Raw genomic sequence first — 19,644 nt, 5'->3', positions numbered from 1 at the left:
TTCAGTCGCTAAGTCGCATCTGACTCTTGGGAACCCCAAGGACTGCAGCATGCCGGGATCCTCTGTCCACTGTCTCCCAGAGTTTGCTCAAATTCATGTCCATGGAGTCAGCAATGCTACCTAACCATCTCATCCTCTGCTGCCCCTTTCTTTTTTCGCCTTCAGTCTTTCCAGCCTCAGGGTCTTTTCCAATGAGTCAGGTCTTCACATCAGGTGCCCAAAGTATTAGCACCTCAGCATCAGTCCTTCCAATGAATATTCAGGGCTGATTTCCTTTCAGTTCAGTCGTTCAGTAGTGTCTGACTCTTTGTGACCCCATGAATTGCATCACGCCAAGCCTCCCTGTCCATCACTAACTCTCGGAGTTCACCCAAACTCAGGTGCATCGAGTCGGTGATGCCATCCAGCCATCTCATTCTCTGTCGTCCCCTTCTCCTCCTGCCCCCAATCCCTCCCAGCATCAGGGTCTTTTCCAATGAGTCAGCTCTTCACATGAGGTGGCCAAAGTATTGGAGTTTCAGTTTTAACATCAGTCCTTCCATTGAACACCCAGGACTGATTTCCTTTAGGATGGACTGGTTGGATCTCCTTGCAGTCCAAGGGACTCTCAAGAGTCTTCTCCAACACCACAGTTCAAAAGCATCAATTCTTCTATGCTCATCTTTCTTCACAGTCCAACTCTCACATCCATACATGACCACTGGAAAAACCATAGCCTTGACTAGACGGACCTTTGCTGGCAAAGTACTGTCTCTGCTTTTCAATACGCTATCTAGGTTGGTCATAACTTTCCTTCCAAGGAGTAAGCATCTTTTAATTTCATAGCTGCAATCACCATATGCAGTGATTTTGGAGCCCAAAAAATAAAGTCTGCCACTGTTTCCACTGTTTCCCTGTCTATTTGCCATGAAGTGATGGGACTGGATGCCATGATCTTCGTTTTCTGAATGTTGAGCTTTAAGCCAACTTTTTCACTCTCCACTTTCACTTTCATCAAGAGGCTTTTGAGTTCCTCTTCACTTTCTGCCATAAGGGTGGTGTCATCTGCATATCTGAAGTTACTGATATTTCTCCAGGCAATTTTGATTCCATCTTGTGCTGCTTCCAGCCCAACGTTTCTCATGATGTACTCTGCATATAAGTTAAATAAGCAGGGTGACAGTATACAGCCTTGATGTACTCCTTTCCCTATTTGGAACCAGTCTGTTGTTCCATGTCCAGTTCTAACTGTTGCTTCCTGACCTGCATATAGGTTTCTCAAGAGGCAGGTCAGGTGGTCTGGTATTCCCATCTCTTTCAGAATTTTCCATAGTTTCTTGTGATCCACACAGTCAAAGGCTTTGGCATAGTCAATGATTTCCTTTAGGAGACATAAATAACTATAAAGCAAGGTAGAATGTGATAAGAACTATAAAAGTATATACACGAACTCTGGGATTCCAGGTGAGGGGCTGCACCATAGAGTCAAGTCTAAAACAGAGATGTAGACGTGGAGGACCTGTGTCAAATGATGGTATCAACCTGATGGTTATTGTAGGGGTTAATGAGATAACACATATACAATACACAGAGACCATTCTGAGAGGTTAAGCGATGCCGAAGCCCTGTAAGCCCTAAACGTAAGTGATGGTGGTGGAGGTAGCATTGGAGATGGCGTCTGTGGCGCCACTCACCCCAGAGGAGTTACTCAGTGCCTGAGAGCTCAGTGCCAATAGGAACAGGCCACACAGTTCATTCAACAGACATGTGTGACGCAGCCACCGGAGCCAGGACTCTCCTAGACCCCAGGGAACAATGGATAGGCAATATCGCTGCCTCCCTGGAGGTCACGGCACCAAAGGGCGGTCAGAAAGGTCACTTCAGGCAGAGAAACAACACGGGGGAAAATATACTGATAAGAGCCAGCACTGAAGTAGAGATTACCCACATGTCCACTAACTGGTGAGTGGATAAACAAAGTGTGGTGTATCCATGCAGCCAAATATTACCTGTAGAAAGGTATGAAGTAGTAATACCTGCTACAACATGATGAACCTTGAAAACGTGCTCAGTGGCAGAAGATACTTGGAAAATGCTTCGTATTGTATGACTTGGTTTAGATAAAATGTCCAGAATAGGCAAATCCATACAGACTGAAAGCAGATTATAGGTTCTTGGGAGTGAGGAGATGCAGACATGGGGAGTCGATGCTAATGGGCCCTGGGGAGGATTCTTTATAGGTCATGACAGTGTTCTTACGTTATGGTGACGGTTGCAGAACTCTGAATACAGTAAAAATCATTGGATTGTATGCTTTAAATGAGTGAATTGTATGGTTTGTGAATTATGCTTCAATAAAGCTGTTTAACAAAAAAGAATCACTGGACTCTATGGGTAGTGACCCTTCCGTCATCCTGGTTTGGGTAAGGAGCGAGTGTGCAGAGTCAAGGGTTGAAGGCCTGGGCAGGGCCCATCTTGTGTGCCCTGTGAAGGATCATCATCTAGTCAGGGAAGGAGGTCAGTGAGCCCTGTGTGTAGTGTGGGTATTCCAGGAAAGAGTGGGTCGCTGGAGAATCGTCACATCCCAGGTCACATCTGAGTCCTTGGGGTGGTTGCCAAGTGTGGGTTCCTGGCTTCACAAAGGAAAGAATTCAATAGCAAGCCTTAGTAAAGTGAAAGAAGGTTTATTCAGGAAAGAAGCATACTCCACAGAGTATGGGTCATCTCATAAGGCAAGATAGTCCCCAGGGTATGGGGTTGTCAGTTTTTATAGGCGTAGGTAATTTCATAGGCTAATGAGTAGGAGGAGTATTCCAGCTCTTTTAGGGGAAGAGGTGGGGTTTTCTGGGAAGAGGTGGGGTTTTCCAGGAGTTGGACCACCGCCCACCCTTTGACTTTATGGTCAGCCTTGGAACCGTCACGGCACCTCGTGGGTGTGCCGTTTACCTTGCTGATGTGTTATAATGCATGTATAAATGAGGCTTAAGGTCTAGTGGAAGCTGGCTCCTGCACATCTTGGATCTGTTTGATTCTAATCGGTCTATGTCCTCAGGCTATGTCATTCTTTTAAAGGTTGTGCCCCGCCCCTTTCCTGTCTCATGGGCACCCCTATACCATAGCTCAGTCGGTAAAGAATCTGCCTGCAAGGCAGGAGACCTGGGTTTGATTCCTGGGTTGGGAAGATACCCTGGAGAAGGAAATGGCAACCCACTCTGGTATTCTTGCCTGGAGAATCCCATGGACAGAGGAGTCTGGCAAGCTACAGTCTATGGGGTTGCAAGAGATGGACACGACTTAGTGACTAAATCATCATACAGTAAGAGACTGCATATACCAACACGGTCTTCATTTATTTCCACATCTGTGAGAACAGTGATGACTGGAGCTAGGGGAGCAGTGAAGACTGGAATTAGAAACCTATTGCTTGACAACGGCAGGTGCCCAGGCAAGAAACAGTGAGAGCTGAACCAAGGGGTAGGAAGGACAAATGATCTGAGGGGTTGATGATGAAGGGAGGAAAGGATGAGTCCCAGGATTCTAGCATGGACAAAGGATGCATGTGATCACCAGCTGAGGGGAAGAGAAGCAGGTTTTACAGGAAAGGTGAAGAATGGTATTCTTCTGTTATGAATGGCATGTTGGTGTCTCTCCAAGATTCATATATTGGAATCCTAATCCCCACTGTTGATGCTGAAAGCTTGGTGAAGTTGATGCCGAAAACTGAGCCTCTGTGCACCAGTACCAAATTGAACCTCAGAGACAGAGTTTTAGGTAAAGTAGAAAAGAATAGCTTTATTGCCTTGCCAGGCAAAGGGGACCACAGCAGGCTCCTGCCCTGAAAAACTATGAATCCTCACCCAGGATGATTTGATGGGGAGTTTTATAGCAAGGGTGGGGTGGCTGATTCGGGTGTGTGCAGGGCCTCAGTTCAGTTCAGCCGCTCAGTCCTGTCCAAATCTTTCCGAACCCATGGCCTGCAGCATGCTATGCTTCCTGTCCATCACCAACTCCTGGAGCTTGTTCAAACTCATCCAACCATCTCATCGTCTGTTGCCCCCTTCTCCTCCTACCTAAAATCTTTCCCAGCGTCAGAGTCTTTTCTAAGGAGTCAGTTCTTCACATCAGGTGGCCAAAGTATTGGAGCTTCAGCATCAGTCCTTCCAATGAATATTCCAGTTCTGATTTCCTTTAGGATTGACTTGTTTGATCTCCCTGCTGGGCAAGGGGCTCTCAAGAGTCTTCTCCAGCACCACAGTTTGAAAGCATCAATTCCTCAGCACTCAGCCTTCTTCATGGTCCAACTCTCACATCCATACATGACCACTGGAAAAACCATAGCTTTGACTAGATGGACCTTTGTTGGCAAAGTAATGCCTCTGCTTTTCAATACGCTATCTAGGTTGGACCTAACTTTCCTTCCAAGGAGTAAGCGTCTTTTAATTTCATGGCTGCAGTCACCATCTGCAGTGATTTTGGAGCACAAGAAAATAAAGTTTGTCACTGTTTCCACTTTTTCCTCCATGTATTTGCCATAAAGTGATAGGACCGGATACCATGATCTTAGTTTTCTCAATGTTGAGTTTTAAATCAACTTTTTCACTCTCCCCTTTCACTTTCATCAAGAGGGTCTTTAGTTCCTCTTCGTTTTCTGCCATTAGAGTGGTATCATTGCATATCTGAGGTTGTTGATATTTCTCCTGGCAGTTTTGATTCCAACTTGTGCTTCATCCAGCCTGGCATTTCGCATTATGTACTCTGAATGTAAGTTAAATAAACAGGGTGAAAATAAACAGCCTTGTTGGTCTCCTTTCCCAATTTGGAACCAGTCCGTTGTTCCATGTCCAGTTCTAACTGTTGCTTCTTGACCTGCATACAGATTTCTCAGGAGGCAGGTAAGGTGATCTGGTATTCCCATCTGTTTAAGAATTTTTCACAGTTTGATATGATCCACACAGTCAAAGGCTTTGGCATAGTCAATAAAGCAGGTGTTTTTCTGGAATTTCTCTTGTTTTTTCTATGATCCAGTGGATGTTGGCAATTTGATCTCTGCTTCCTCTGCCTTTTCTAAATCCAGCTTGAACATCTGAAACTTCTTGATTCACATACTGTTGAAGCCTAGCTTGGAGAATATTGAGCATTACTTTGCTAGCATGTGAGATGAGTGCAACTGTGTGCTGGTTTGAGTATTCTCAAGCAGCATCACTTTCAGGATTTGAAATAGCTCAGCTTGAATTCCGCCACCACTAGCTTTGTTCGTAGTGATGCTTCATAAGGCCCACTTAACTTTACACTTCAGAATGTCTGGCTGTAGGTGAGTGATCACACCACCGTGGTTATCTGGGTCATTAAGACCTTTTTTGTACAGTATTTTGTATTCTTGCCACCTCTTTTTAGTATCTTCTGCTTCTGACTGAAGTGACTTAGCAGCAGCAGCAGCTTCTGTTAGATCCATACCATTTCTGTCCTTTATTGTGCCCATCTTTGCATGAAAGATTCTCTTGGTATAGCTGATTTTCTTGAAAAGATCTCTAGTCTTTCCCATTCTATTGTTTTCCTCTATTTCATGGCTATTTCTATTTCTTTCCTTTATTTTAGATAGTTTATTAAGAAGTAGAGATATCACTTTGCTGATAAAGGTCCAGATAGTCAAAGCTGTGGTGTTTCCTGTAGTCATGTATGGGTGTGAGAGTTGGATTGTGAAGAAGGCTGAGTGCTGAAGAATTGATGCTTTCAAACTGTGGTGCTGGAGAAGCATCTTGAGAGTCCCTTGCACAGCAGGGATAGCAAACCAGTCAGTCCTAAAGGAAATGAACCCTAAATTTTTTTGGAAGGACTGATGCTGAAGCCAAAGCTCCAATACTTTGGCCACCTTATATGAAGAACTGACTTATTTGAAAAGACCCTGATGCTGAGAAAGATTGATGGCAGATGGAGAAGAGGGTGACAGAGGATAAGATGGTTGGATGGCATCACTTACCTGATGGACATGAGTTTGAGCAAGCTCCGGGAGATACTGAAGGACAGGGAAGCCTGGCATGCTGCAGTCCATGGGGTCGCAAAGTGTCGGACTCGACTGAGCGACTGAACATGGCAGTCACCTGATGAGCCTCTCTGGTCACTTTCACTTGGCCTCACGTGGCTTTTTAGCTGCTCCTTCCTTGATTAGCAACTGTTGAAATCTGCCCTTTGAAACTCAGGGGCATTCTGTTCCCTACAAACAAGAAAACGGGAGACAGAAAGTCTTCTGTGTCCCGGACCCCCACGGGCTTCTTCTTGGCTTCAGTGTGATGGTGTTAGGAGGTGGGGCCCTTTGGGAGATCAGCAGGGTTGGGTGAAGTCATTAGGGAGGAGCCCCATGGAAGGTATTCGCACCCTTATGAGAAGAGACAGGAGAGCTGCTCCCTCCTGTGTCTTCCCTGCACCCCGCCGTGTGAGCGAACCGGCAAGAGGGTTCTCACCGGAACCCCACCACGCTGGCACCCTGATCTCAGCCTTCCAGCCTCCAGAGCTGTGAGAGTAAGTTTCTGTCTTTGAAGCTGCCTTCTCTGTGGAAATTTACCAAACTGACTAAAGCGCGGCTGCCTGGGCGGATTTCAGTGAGGTGCAGAAGACACATCTTGCTTGCTGAGAATTGGAGTGACTGGAGCAGTGTCTTTGTTCCATTTACTGTGTCTAGTTCACTGTCTTCTCTCTAGAGCATTTTTATTTTAACTCTGCAATGAAAAAAAAAATTTTTTTTTTTTCAAATAAAAAGCTAAGTAGTGATCAGAAAGACAAGGAATTCCTGAGATAGCACAACTTTTCCAAGTACTAGAAACTTTATTAAACTTTATTACTTTTTAAAAACTTTATATTATTATTGGGAGAGGAGTACTTTTTTGAAAAAGAAATCATATACATCCCATTATAAAACAGGTGAGAGTGGATCCTGTCTGCATCCAAAATCCTAGAAGATGGTTCTTCTTGTCACCACTTGGATGAATGAATAAATGTGCTCCCTGGGGTGGGTCAAGTTCTATGGAATCTGAAACTTATACTGTGTCGGGGAGAGTTGAATAAAAGAATGTGAAGTTAAGACTGTTTAAGTACAGGTCCTTGGAAGGGCCCTCATTAGCTTTATGACAAGTCTTCCTCTGATTCCAATGATGGTGGCAGAGATGAGTATTAACACATTGTACTTACATGCCTGGCACTCATTCCGAGAGGTTTTCGAACATCAATCCTCGTGACAACCTAAGGCACACTGTGCCGGAGATACAGAGGGGCCACACCCGAGATGACGTGGCTGGGATGTGGAGCCGCTAGGAGAGTGGAAGTGTAGACGAGTAGACTGGGAGCTCCATTGGCCCCAGCGTTGCCCCCTGTTAAGGGAAACCTGGAATACATCACTGAGGCTCCTGTGGATGCCTTTCACTTCGCCTGTGAAACAGGAATATTGGTGCCAGCTACGAGCCCCTCATTTTGTTGTTCTGAGGTCAGGAGATGGTGTGTGAAAGTGCTTTGTGAAGAGTAAAATGCTTGGAAATAGTTTTTTCATTCCAACTCACTATTATAGGTGAGGCTTGAAAATATAAATTTTGTTGACTTTTATTGCACTTCTAATGTTTCTAATTTACTTCTTGGACATGATATTTTTTTTTGTTTTGTAGGTTACTTGTCTGCAAGACTTTTTTGGTGATGATGATGTTTTTATTGCATGTGGACCTGAAAAATTCCGTTATGCCCAAGATGACTTTGTCCTGGATCACAGTGGTAAGGCAATTCAGTGACCATCTTTGTAACCCTGAAGTGGAGGCTTAGGTGTGTCATTTGGTGCATGTTAAGTGGTCTGGTTGTCGAAGAAAGAAGTAATGAAGAGTTCATTTAATTAGATCATCATCTACTCTCACTCTTAGTAGAGTTAATTTCTTTGAATTAATAAAAGTAGAAAATACAGTGAGGTAGTTACCTAGTTGCAAAACCCAAAAAACCCTAATTCCAAGTAGTTAAATATTTTTTGTTTTGTTTTTGCAAGTTGTGTTCTTCACTTTTTTACTGCATTGTTACACTTTCAAAATTGATCCCTATCTTCTTCCAGAATGGTGCCTTGGCTAGGCCACCTTAAAATATGGAAAGTACTGAACCTGAAAATAGTTCAGTATACATTTCTCATGTCCATAAAGAGATATGTAAAAGAATAATAATTTGTTAGTAGTGATTATCTCAGATTTCTTTGCTCTGTTTCCATCTTTTTTGAAAAATAACATGAATTGTTATATATGCAGAAAAAATAAAGCTGTTTTCATTGATAGGATAAGAAAATCCCTTTCTCTTAATTTTAGCCAAAAAATGGAGTTTTCAACTGTTTAGCAGTAACCTCAGTGATTTCAGATGTTATTGATTCTGGGAATAGTGCTCTACTCTGTTATCTGAAATTGAAACTGATCAGAGTATTAGTGACTATTAGCTGATAGTGAAGTCAGCTTCATCTTTAAGTGAGACAGAATCATATAGACAAAACGTTTGACAGAGAAGAGAGATGTTAGAGGTTTCAATCCCACGCTTTAATTTCATCAGTGAGGAGAGCTGGCTTTTCAAAAATTAGGCTAGTGATAAACCCCTTCCAGCTGTAGTGACTCGGCAGTCCAGAATTAGAGAAACATACTACCAGATAAATACGGTGACCATAAACTTTCAAAAATCCAAGATGATACACGCTGTGGTGTCAGACTTCCTTATGTAACTCTTTCCTGTTACACTATGTCAGTTTCCTGGGGGTGACTTACCTTCTGGGGCTCATTTGTCTACTCTTCTCGGTTTTCCACTTTGCTTTTTCCCACAAGTGCCAAATTTCTTGAGGGTTTCTGTAGCATCTTCTATCTAGCCCTGCTTTAGATTAGTAATGCCACCAGAAGGACCTTAAAGAATTAGTGATATTATCCATGTTAATACTCTCACCTCTTCTTGTGGGTTTACTGAAAAATGGGAATTTACATATCATCTCTATTTTACATCTTTTTTTGACTGTAGCTTAATTTCATTTCATAATGTTTCTTTGTCAATGTTTATCATTTTAAAAGTTGAGACATTGAAACTCGGTGTATTTCAGGTTGTAAAGTTAATTTGGGTGGCAATACAGCAATTAAACATTTATTGAGCACTTACTATGTGTATACTAGGCATTGTATTCAGTGCTTTTATGTTAGTATGTTGTTAATTTACCTACAATATTTGAATCATTCATAGGTTTTGTTGTTTTGGCTACCAATGAACTCCTATAATTAGAGATAGGTGAAAGTTACTGATCTCTAATTACTTAACCTTCTGCAAACTGGGGATAATAATAGGGGCTTTTTCATAAGGTTTCTTGAGGGTTAAATGAATTAATAAGTGTAAAACAGTTGGAAGGGTGCCCATTACATAGTATGTGCTGGTACTCTTGTTGTTAATGTTATTATTGTATCATCACCATTAGGTCATAAAATTTTACTATGAAAACAAGTCTGAGACCTAATTCTGCCACAAGTGTCTTTATTAGGAGTGATGTCAAAAACTCAGCCTCTGTGCACTGGTGCTGAATCAAATCTCAGAGACATAGTTTTGGGTGAAATAGAAAAGAATAGTTGTATTGCTTTGCCAGGCGAAAGGGGACACAGTGGGCTCCTGCCTCTCAAAACTGTGTGTCCCAACCCTGGAGGATTTGGTGAGGGGTTTTACAGCAGTTGTTCAAGGGTGAGGTGTGTGCAGAGCCTGCAATGCCTTTGACCTGTTCTCAGGTGGTCTTCTGATGAGTTTTTCTGGTTCCTAAAGGTGGTCTTCTCTGGAATGAGGATTGCTGATATCTTCCATTTACTGGGGGGTTTGTTCTGTTAAGAGCTCAGAGACCCTGTTCTGTGTGACCCTTGAGGCAGAACCAGGGCCCTGCCCCGAATCTGCGCTGCTGTTTCTTGGCTGCCCCTCCCCTGCCTCTTCATTGCCTCCCTTCCCTGACTAGCAACTGTTGGAACCTACCCTTTGGAGCTCAGGGAAGGTCATGGAGGCTGGAGTCTGTTCCCTACAAGCAAGGGGGGACAGGGAAAGGCTTCCATGCCCAGGAGCTTCCACAGGGTCCTGTTTGGGTTCAGGGGGCAAAGATAACAAAACAAACAAAGTCTGTTTAACTTGTAATCTTGCATGAGTCCCAACTCTGTCCTTTTATACATCTGACAACATCTTGCATTGAAAAATCGTTCAAAATTCATAGAATTTAGCTAACCCAGTCTTAGGGCAAAATCCTGTCTGTGTTAATGAGCTGGGTGCAGGGCTTGCTCAGATTCCTAAACCCTGGGGTGGTTCTGGTTATTAGCTGTCTAGGGTTACACAGCCTGCTCATGAAAGAGTGGCAGTGCCTTTAGGAAGGTTCTAACTAGTCTACACACCATTCCTTTCAGCACTGGAATACTTTCTAACATCTATAATGCTCATTAACTAAACTGCTGTTGCTACAGCCCCCTTGGAGGAAGGTTTTGATTAGAGTCTTTCAGATGCTAACTAGCCTCCCCTGGTGTGTATTTCGCTGATTAGTGTACTTCACTTGTTAATTTATTGTCCCTGGGGGTATAGATTAAACTCAACCCGTATTTTAATCTTTCTGCATAAATTGAAGTATTTTAATGTGAAGTCGACAATATGTTATATAATTTAATCCTTATAACAAGCCTGTTAAGCAGATTTAGTCTCATCCCAATTTCATAGGGAGAGAAAACTGACTTAGACCTAAGCTAAGTGCACCAGTTAGCAAAGTCACACCCATGATTCACCCCAAATCTGCTTGACTCCAAAACCCAGATTCTTAATTATTTGAATTGGAAGTGATTATTTTAGCTGTGTAATTAGTTCTGGTACTCTACTTGCTGATTTGTGCTTTCCTGGTAGCTCAGCTGGTAACGAATCTGCCTGCAATGCAGCAGGGAGACCTGAGTTCAATCCCTGGGTTGGTAAGATCCCCTGGAGAAGGAAAAGGCTACCTACTCCAGTATTCTGCCCTGGAGAATTCCATGGACTGTATAGTCCATGGGGCGCAAAGAGTCAGAGATGACTGAGCCACTTTCACATGCTGATTTATTTGGCAATTTATGGAAAGAACAAAGCTATTGTTTAAAGCTGCTGCTGCTGCTACTGCTGCTAAGTTGCTTCAGTCGTGTCTGACTCTGTGCGACCCCATAGACGGCAGCCCACCAGGCTCCCCCGTCCCTGGGATTCTCCAGGCAAGAACACTGGAGTGGGCTGCCATTTCCTTCTCCAAAGGAAGAGAAAAGATTGTTTAAAGCTAGTTCCCTCATTTTTGATGCTTTGTACTTTGGGCAGATGGAAAATAAGACAGTAAGGGGTTCGTAAATTAGAATCCTATATCCTTTCAAATTAAGATTATCTGAGTTGGAGAGAACTCTTTATTATAGCCTTTGCCTATCAATGGTGTTGATGAAAAATAATAAGTTGCACATGTGGAGATTAAGTTGTGCATGTGAATCAAGTTTTCTTGATTGAGCACTTACTATATATGGATTTCTGTATTAAGAACTCCCTCTGGAACAATGAGGTGAATGACAAAGTCTGAAGCCTAATTTAAGAAAATCTCAGGTGTGCTTTTGGGATTGATGCTTTGTATATAAAAGTCATTTAACAGTAATAAGATGATCAGGTAATGGTTCTAGGCACTAAACTACTGGAATGTGGTCTTTCTTTGGTTAGAATTAAAACTAGATCTCTTTAAAGCGCTTTCCTTTCTTTCTAGAGTGCCGTGTCTTGAAGTCTTCTTATTCTCGCTCCTCAGCTGTTAAATATTCCGGATCCAAGAGCCCTGGGCTTTCTCGACGCAGCAAATCACCGGCTTCAGGTAGTTACGGGGAAGGAAGCGGGCAGTCACAAATGGAGCACGTTCTTTGGTTTTCTTTAGTATGAGTAGGTAGTCTTGCCCATCCTTGTATGCAGCCAGGTTCCAACATAACATATAGATGGCATGATTTTTAGATCCAAAATGTTAAGTCTGTTTCTCCAAGTTATAACAAGTGTCCTAAGATACTTGTTTTGTTCTGGCACATTTTCTCAAGAGCAATCTTATCTAGATTCTTTTCCTGGTATTTACATAGAAGTGTTTCACATTTTGACCATGCTGTCTGCATTTTACATTTTTGCTGTATGATTGTGGATATTTTCTTCTCTTATTGGTTTAAAGCATAAGCCAACACACCCACCAGGCAAAACTATTCCCTTGATAAGGTTCCACAGGCTTTTCCTTTGTTAAGCAATTTAATCGTAGCAACAATTACTGTTGGAAGTAATACTGCTTATTTCAGAGTCAGAGTTACCTCTACATTTCTTTCAGATCCTAAACCTATAGATTTGTCATAATTTTGACAGCTTTTGACATTTAAAAAAAATTAAAATGTCCCCCAAATCTTGATATTTCGATGCTATAAGGCTCGCTTATAGTATGCTAATATTGTTTCCCATTAAGGAAAGGATTGTGAAAAAACATGATTTTACATGTGAGGAATCTAGAACATGTGAAAGTAATACAAATAAAAACTGTCTGAAGCCTCAACCTGTCTATAAAATACTGGGTTTCGGGGGTTTCTGCTGCTCCGTCTTCCGCCCCGACCCCGCTTTCTTCACGTGGGATAGTTTCCCTTCTTTCCGTGTGCACGTTTAGACCTGCCGAATAACTGCTGTCCTTACTTCTCCCCCTTTGTTGATACTGAATATGTCCAGTAAAGAGGGGTGGCCACTACTCCAGTGCCTACTCTACAGCCAGATCCCCAGGTGAGCCAGGAGAGGTACAGCTTTGTCGCTCTGCCGGGTTTTTTGTTTTTGTCTTCTGCCACCTTTTCTGTTTCCTTCTGCTCCATTTCCATGGCTGTGTCTGGCTTGTACCGGTGACGTCTGTGCCGCAGCATGGGCGTCCTGCCGCGGCTCCCTTGCTTGCTAGAGAGCCGGGCGCCTGCAGGAGGGCGCCCCGCGTGTGGTCTGCGTGCAGCCACAGTACACGGCGATGGGGGAGGTGCGGTGCCTCAGGGGGCCTGTCTTCTAGTTAATTTTGGAACATAATCTGTTACTGAAAAAGGCTAAGCGTTGTCGGTAATACGAAAATGGCCATAGAAGCAATTCTACTGTCCTTCCCTTCTTCCTCACTCTGGAGTCAATAGGCCCAGTATTCTCTCTCTACACATATTGGCAATATGAATATTTTTAACTGAAAGCATCTCTCTGATGTTAAGCTTATTTCAGATCATATTTTGCTTTCTGTAAAGTATTGGGTATGCCCCAAAATTTGTTTTTTAAGATCAAATGGAAAAATCCAAGTGAACTTTGGGGCCAATCCAATATTTCAAATGCTGGGAAAGCTAACATAACATGAAATTTGCATGAATACACTTCGCTGGGTTTACTGTATGGTAGATGTAGACATTTGTCAGGTTCTTAGCGTTTGTGTTAGTGATAGCTTTACTATCATATGCTTATCATATAACTAAAATAACTAAATAAGAGTGGAGAGAGTGGTTCAAAGATCACATATGATTACTGTAATTTTGGCTACCCGAGGTCTAAAGAGGGAAATTAATTAAAAACCTGTTTCATAGCCATACTTGTCTTGCAGACCAACTGCTTCACAGAATAGTCTAATAAATGTATAAATCTTCTTAACTAGAATTTGAGATGCTTAAATACAGTGATTCAAGAAAATCTTAACATTTCACTACCTCAGATTTTCAACTGAGTCCATATTTGGATTTGGGTTAATAAAGTTTGTCTTAAACTTACAAGTTGTGAGATGTAAACCACATCTCAGTGGTTAAATGACTTCTCTAAAAGAGATTAATCCAAAAGCATGTTCAATACATACTATATAGTTATAAAAAAAAAAAAAAAGAGAGAGTTTTGTGTTATTAAAAGCCACAGAACCCAGATGGATAACTTGCTTTTACAGGCATTTTTGCTGTAGTGTACCCGTTACCATTTAGAACATTCCATGGGACTCCCTGGAATTTCAAACAGAGCAATAACTTTGTAAACATAATCTTGTGCTTTTCCATTCTTGGGACAGAAGTGCTCCCATCATTGAAGTCTTCTGATTGACTAAATCCCTCCATAAAACTCAAATTTATCAAAATAGCTAAATAGTGTCTAATAAGTACATAGACATTAACCCGGGTAACCCAGTGGGGAAAGGGAAAGGGAAAGGGAAAGTCTCAGTCATGTCCCACTCTTTACGACCCCATGGACTATACAGTCCATGGAATTCTCCAGGCCAGAATACCGGAGTGGGTAGCCTGTCCCTTCTCCAGGGGATCTTCCCAACCCCAGGGTCGAACCCAGGTCTCCTGCATTGCAGTCAGATTCTTTACCAGCCGAGTCACAAGGGAGGCACAAGAATCCTGGAGTCGGTAGCCTGTCCCTTCTCCAAGGGATCTTCCTGACCCAGGAATCAGACTGGGGTCTCCTGCATTGCAGGTGGATTCTTTACCACCTGAGCTATAATAGTCACCATAATTTGAGTATTAAAAATTCTCACTTAAGGTTTCTAGCTTGTGACTCTTTGTCCACCCAGATAAAAAGTGTTCAGAGCAAGTGAACAAGAAAGCCCCAAGTCAACTTCTTACCTTACAGTTGAGGGAAGGGTGGATAAAAGCCTTATTTGGGGGAAAGAAAATCCAGGGTCTACTGAAGGAGAGGGAGCATCCCAGAGATGCTGGGCGTTGTCCACCTTCCTGTTGGGGCAGCAGTGTCGGGGCAGAGAGCCCAAGGTAACCCTGTCCCAGCTTCCAGTTACCTTCCCGGAAATGGAGAAATATGCCAATAAAAATGACATGAAGAACTCACTAGACAGCATTTTTTTTTTGAGCCTTTCAAATACTATCAGAAACTTAAAGAGCTGTCTATGTTCTTGCCATAGACAGGCAAGAACACTGGAGAGGGTTCCCATTTCTTTCTCCAATGCATGAAAGTGAAAAGTGAAAGTGAAGTCGCTCAGTCGTGTCCGACTCTTAGCGACCCCATGGACTGCAGCCCACCAGGCTCCTCCGTCCATGGGATTTTCTAGGCAAGAGTGCTGGAGTGGGGTGCCATTGCCTTCTCTGTTAAGGATAAATATGAACATGTATATGCAGATACCAGTTCAATCCCTGCCAGTGAGTTTTGTTAAGAAATTATGCTTAGGCAGGAGGTGTGTTTTTAGGGACACTGCTTGGCCACAGGGATTACCATTTACAGGAACTAATTTTTCTTCTTCAGTCCCTTTCCCATCACTGCTCCAGGGAAATCTTTGATTGCAGAGTGGTTTCTGAAGATCAGTGAAAGGTAACAGCACTTGGGGAAGAGGACCTGAACAGGTAGTTGTGTTGAATGAAGAGGAAAAGGAGCCAGACTCAGTATCAGCTCCTAGCAAGCTCACTAGCTCATAAATATCTCTTTTCTATGTGAATTCCTACCACCAGTTCCCTTTAAAGAGAATTTTTAAAAGAAACAGCATTAATTGAAGTGTAACTTTTTTGAAAAATAAGCAGGACTGTTGAATACTCTAAAAAGTTTTCTAATTGTACAGTTACTTGTGTTGCACTTGTGCTATAAATACCCACATATGTTTGTTCAGAAAATCTAGATAACTGATAATGATTTATGAATGAGTGGTTTTAAACTAGAAAAGTTACAGTTTGGTAATTGAAAAATAACTAAAATTTTTGCATCTTTGCTGAATTTTTACAGTGAGCCATACGATAAACAAACATGAATGATTCATCTCATCACAAATATTATGCTTATTGATCCAGAATTCTGCCTCCTTTCAAGGACTGGTGCTCAGTTTTTTGAGGTCACCTTTTCAGGAGTTTTGCATTTTGCTTTTTATACTTAATAGCATCATTTAAAATAACAGTTGTCTGCTCCCTTGTATTAAAAAGATTTTTTTAAAAGGAAATGGACTTTGCTTGTCTTTCTGTAGAGATGAATGGCAGTTTTCATCTACTTGGGATAAAAGCTTTGAAAATTAATGATAAAAGGGGTTAAGATAACTCCCTAGAAAAGGAAAACAAAAAACAAAAAACAAAAAAAAACTAGTACCAGGTGTTAACTAATAGCTTTGTGAAATTACAACCGAAGTGGTATAATTAGGAATAAGCCTGAGTCACAGTGAGATGTGTGACTAGCACTGTATAGTTACTGTAAAATCTGCAAGCTCACCCCCTCTTGGAAGCCGCCACGGCCATGCTTTTCGTCACCTAGTCTCTAAACTGAGCTTTCGACCTAGGAAATGTACGGAAGTTTAGAGGAGGGTGTCAGAAAAACCCACCAAGATTTGCTAAATAATGGGAAAATTAAGCTAAGAAGACAAGAAAATGGAAGGAATCAGAAATAACTAGTCCAGATAAAAAGAAATCGGAAGAGTGCCTTTTATGACCTTTAAACAAATAAGTGGGTATTACAGGGGGAAATGACCAATAATTTTCTTTTTCCATTAAGAATACCCTTAGGATATGTGTTAGAATTATTGTATTGTGGAGTTGATCTGGGAGAGACTGAGAAATGCTTCAGTGATTCAGGTCGTTTGGACAGGTTATAGGACAGCCTTCCGAGTGAACAGTTACAAATACGACAGCCAAGCATTTCTCTACCCTCGCTGGCATGCAGGATTTGTGGACAAGTTCCCATTCACATCTCGAACTCCATAGCGTTTTATATATTTGTTTATGTTACTGCTGGAAAACTATTATTGAAAATCTAGTTTCACTGCTTATTTGTCTGATACTTTGTCTGTAATGCAGTAAGACACGTTATTTTTGCTTTTTGCTGATTTGCCATCTGCTTTGAGCTTTCAGTGAGTTGCAGCTCCGTTGGAGCTGTGTGGGGCATGTCTTGGTGTTTTTGCCCCGTCTGGTGGCTCTGGGTTCTGACGACCTCTGTCTCCTTTGTTGTCTCATGGTCAGTTAATGGAACTCCCAGCAGCCAGCTTTCCACTCCTAAATCGACGAAATCCTCCAGCTCCTCTCCAACCAGCCCAGGAAGTTTCAGAGGACTAAAGGTATGAAATAGGATATGTGCCGTGTTCGTGTGATTCCGTTCTGTTGCATAATTTAGTGGTTAGTTTGTTCAGGGACTTGGGTGCAGTAACAAATCAAAAAGGAAAGAAGTTAGGATTTGGAGCCAGGAAGACTTGACTTTGGATCCTGTATCCTTTTTTTATCTCGTAATTTGGGTCAATTTACCTTACTCTTCTGAGCTAAAGTGTTCCCATCTCTTAAATGGGAATATAAAATTATGGTTAGGGTTGAACATGATATAGTTTTATATCAGTAAACAGTAGTTTTCCTATTATAATCAGAATAATTTGCAATGGCAAAGCTTTGGAGATTGATTCTTTTTAGAAATCTCATTTAGAAACCATGATTCTTTTTAGAGATCTCATTTAAAATTCACGATTTTAATATTGTTACCATAATTTGACTATGTAAAAGTCTAAAATAGAGTGAAATTCTAGTAGAATACTTATATACAGAAGTTGGTAACACAAGAAAAATATGTTCATTTTGGTGAAGAAATAAATTTTAGGTTTTGACTGTGATCTCCTGAAAATATGAACAGTAATTTAACATGATTAAGCAATTGGTTTAATAGGCATTTTATCTAGTAGAGAAGAATGATAAGTGAAACCAAATTTGCAGAATTTCAGTAAGTTTAATTTGACTTAGTAGCTCTCAGTAGTTTAAACTTTTGAGTAAATTTGCCAGATAAAATAGCAGTACTTTTTTTTTAATTGAAGGATAATTGCTTTACAGAATTGTGTTGTTTTCTGCCATACATCAACATGCATCAGCCATAGGTATACATATGTCCCCTCCCTTTTGAACCTCCCTCCCACCTCCCTCCCCATCCCACCCTTCTAGATTGCTACAGAGCCCCTGTTTGAGTTCCCTGAGTCATACAGCAAATTCCCATTGGCCATCTATTTTACATATGGTAATATACATTTCATGTTACTCTCTCCATACATCTCACCCTCTCCTTCCCCGACTCCCCGACCCTGTGTTCCTAAATCTGTTCTCTATGTCTTTTTCTCCATTGATGACCTGCAAATAAATTAATCAGTACCATCTTTCTGGATTCTTTATATATGCATTAGTATATGATATTTATCTTTCTCTTTCTTACTCTTGGAGTGTTTAGTTGACATTGGAAGTATCTTCATGGTGACAAATACATTCTCTAAAGTTGGTGACCCAAACGTTTCAGGTATCATCCAAGTGGGAAATTTTCTTTCCCTTAAGGATCTTGAAAAACATTTTCCCTGGTAAAGTGAAAGATAAAAGGCCCAGCGTGCCTTGGGAATTCGGGGCGGGAACCTGCTGGGCTGGCAGGGCAGTGGGTCTGCGGGTTCTCCTTGCCTGCAGGGTGGTGTTCTCCATCTGACACTCGGTGTGCTTGTCAGGTCCAGAGACCATCGTGTCTACCTCCAGAGTGAACTTGCTGTGTTCTTGTCTAAGTGCCTGACATCAGGAACAGAACTTTCTACTGGAAAAGGACAGACCATCTGGTTTTGTGCCTGCTTGCTTATGTATGTTGGCAGAATTTGGAGGGACCAATAGTCAGTCTGGGATTCGGAGCACAGAGCTCTAGGTCACCTCTAAGTGCTGGAAGTTCCTGATCTTTATCAGAAGAGCTGGCCATTTTCTGAAGTGCTAAATTGGCTTAGGTCAGCACTTAATATGATTTCAATGGAATTCTTAAATGTCAACTCCAAAAGAAAAGCTGTATCAATTAAAAATCTCTAATGTGATTATTTTCAGCTTTTCTTTCCCAACTTCTTTTCCCCAGAATAGATTGGAGGTGCTCTGTGTTTTAATCCAGGTAACTTTCAAGAAAATTGAAATAAAAATCAAGTCAATTTACCTTGTTTCCAGTTTCGATCGTTTTATCCTTTATTAAAGCAAAAGCAAGCGATTCCTAGTGCTGGTGATTGTCAACCCATGCAGACCCAAACGAAGCTTTCCAGTGGTCCACCTGCAGGGCTCACTTGCGTTTCTCCCCCGGCTGTTGCCGGAGGCAGGACTGCTGTGATCCTTGGCCTCTGGTTGTCTGTGGCCATCCCAGAGGGTACCTTAGACCATGCTCTCCTGGGTCTTGGTTGTTTCCCCCTTTTTTTATCCATTGGTGACGTGGGCTCTTGTCTCTCTTCCTCGTCTGTCTTCAGCTCTTAGCCCACAATTGTTCTTTCCTGTGGATGCCCCCAGGTCAGGTGATGATGCTATGCTCCATTACACATGTGCACATACTGGGAGGAGATCACTCACAGATGTGGAAGTCTGAAGTGAAGAATTGGGTTTCTTTTTTAATAGTACAGAAGTTAGTAACGTAATAGTGTAATTATGTTTAAAAAATTATTTATTTTTGGCTGTATCAGGTTTCAGTTGCAGCACTTAGGATCTTCACTGTGGCCTGGGTGTGTCTGCTAAGTCGCTTCAGTCGTGTCTGACTCTTTGCAACCCTATGGACTGTAACCCACTAGGCTCCTCTGTCCCTGGAATTTTCCAGGCAAGAATACTGGAGTGGGTTGCCATGACTTCCTCCAGGGGATCTTCCTGTTCAGGGATCAGACTCGAATCTCTTGTGTCTCCTGCATTGGCAGGCAAGGTCTTCATTGCTAGTGCCACCTGGGAA

At 42.0% G+C, this 19,644-nt stretch overlaps 1 protein-coding gene across 7 annotated transcripts in view; it reads left to right on the top strand.

Annotated features, from left to right (window-relative positions):
- Positions 1-19,644, top strand: part of DCLK2 (doublecortin like kinase 2) — a 189,806-nt gene that overhangs the window by 113,118 nt on the left and 57,044 nt on the right. For 4 of the 7 annotated variants that reach the window (XR_009730241.1, XM_061384023.1, XM_061384022.1 and 1 more), the window contains exons 3-6: positions 7,629-7,731; positions 11,732-11,833; positions 12,709-12,759; positions 16,917-17,011. Coding sequence is in view for 6 of the 7 variants with exons in the window: in XM_061384023.1 (XP_061240007.1) it covers positions 7,629-7,731; positions 11,732-11,833; positions 12,709-12,759; positions 16,917-17,011 (351 nt within the window). In the remaining variant the exon portion in view is untranslated. The remainder of the gene's footprint in view (positions 1-7,628; positions 7,732-11,731; positions 11,834-12,708; positions 12,760-16,916; positions 17,012-19,644) is intronic. The other 3 variants (XM_061384025.1, XM_061384024.1, XM_061384027.1) reach the window with 1 other exon arrangement.

This window comes from Bos javanicus, chromosome 17 (genome assembly GCF_032452875.1).
Source record: "Bos javanicus breed banteng chromosome 17, ARS-OSU_banteng_1.0, whole genome shotgun sequence".
Taxonomy (NCBI): Eukaryota; Metazoa; Chordata; class Mammalia; order Artiodactyla; family Bovidae; genus Bos; species Bos javanicus.
Note: the sequence above shows the minus strand (reverse complement) of the source record. Positions and strands in the feature narration are given on the sequence as shown.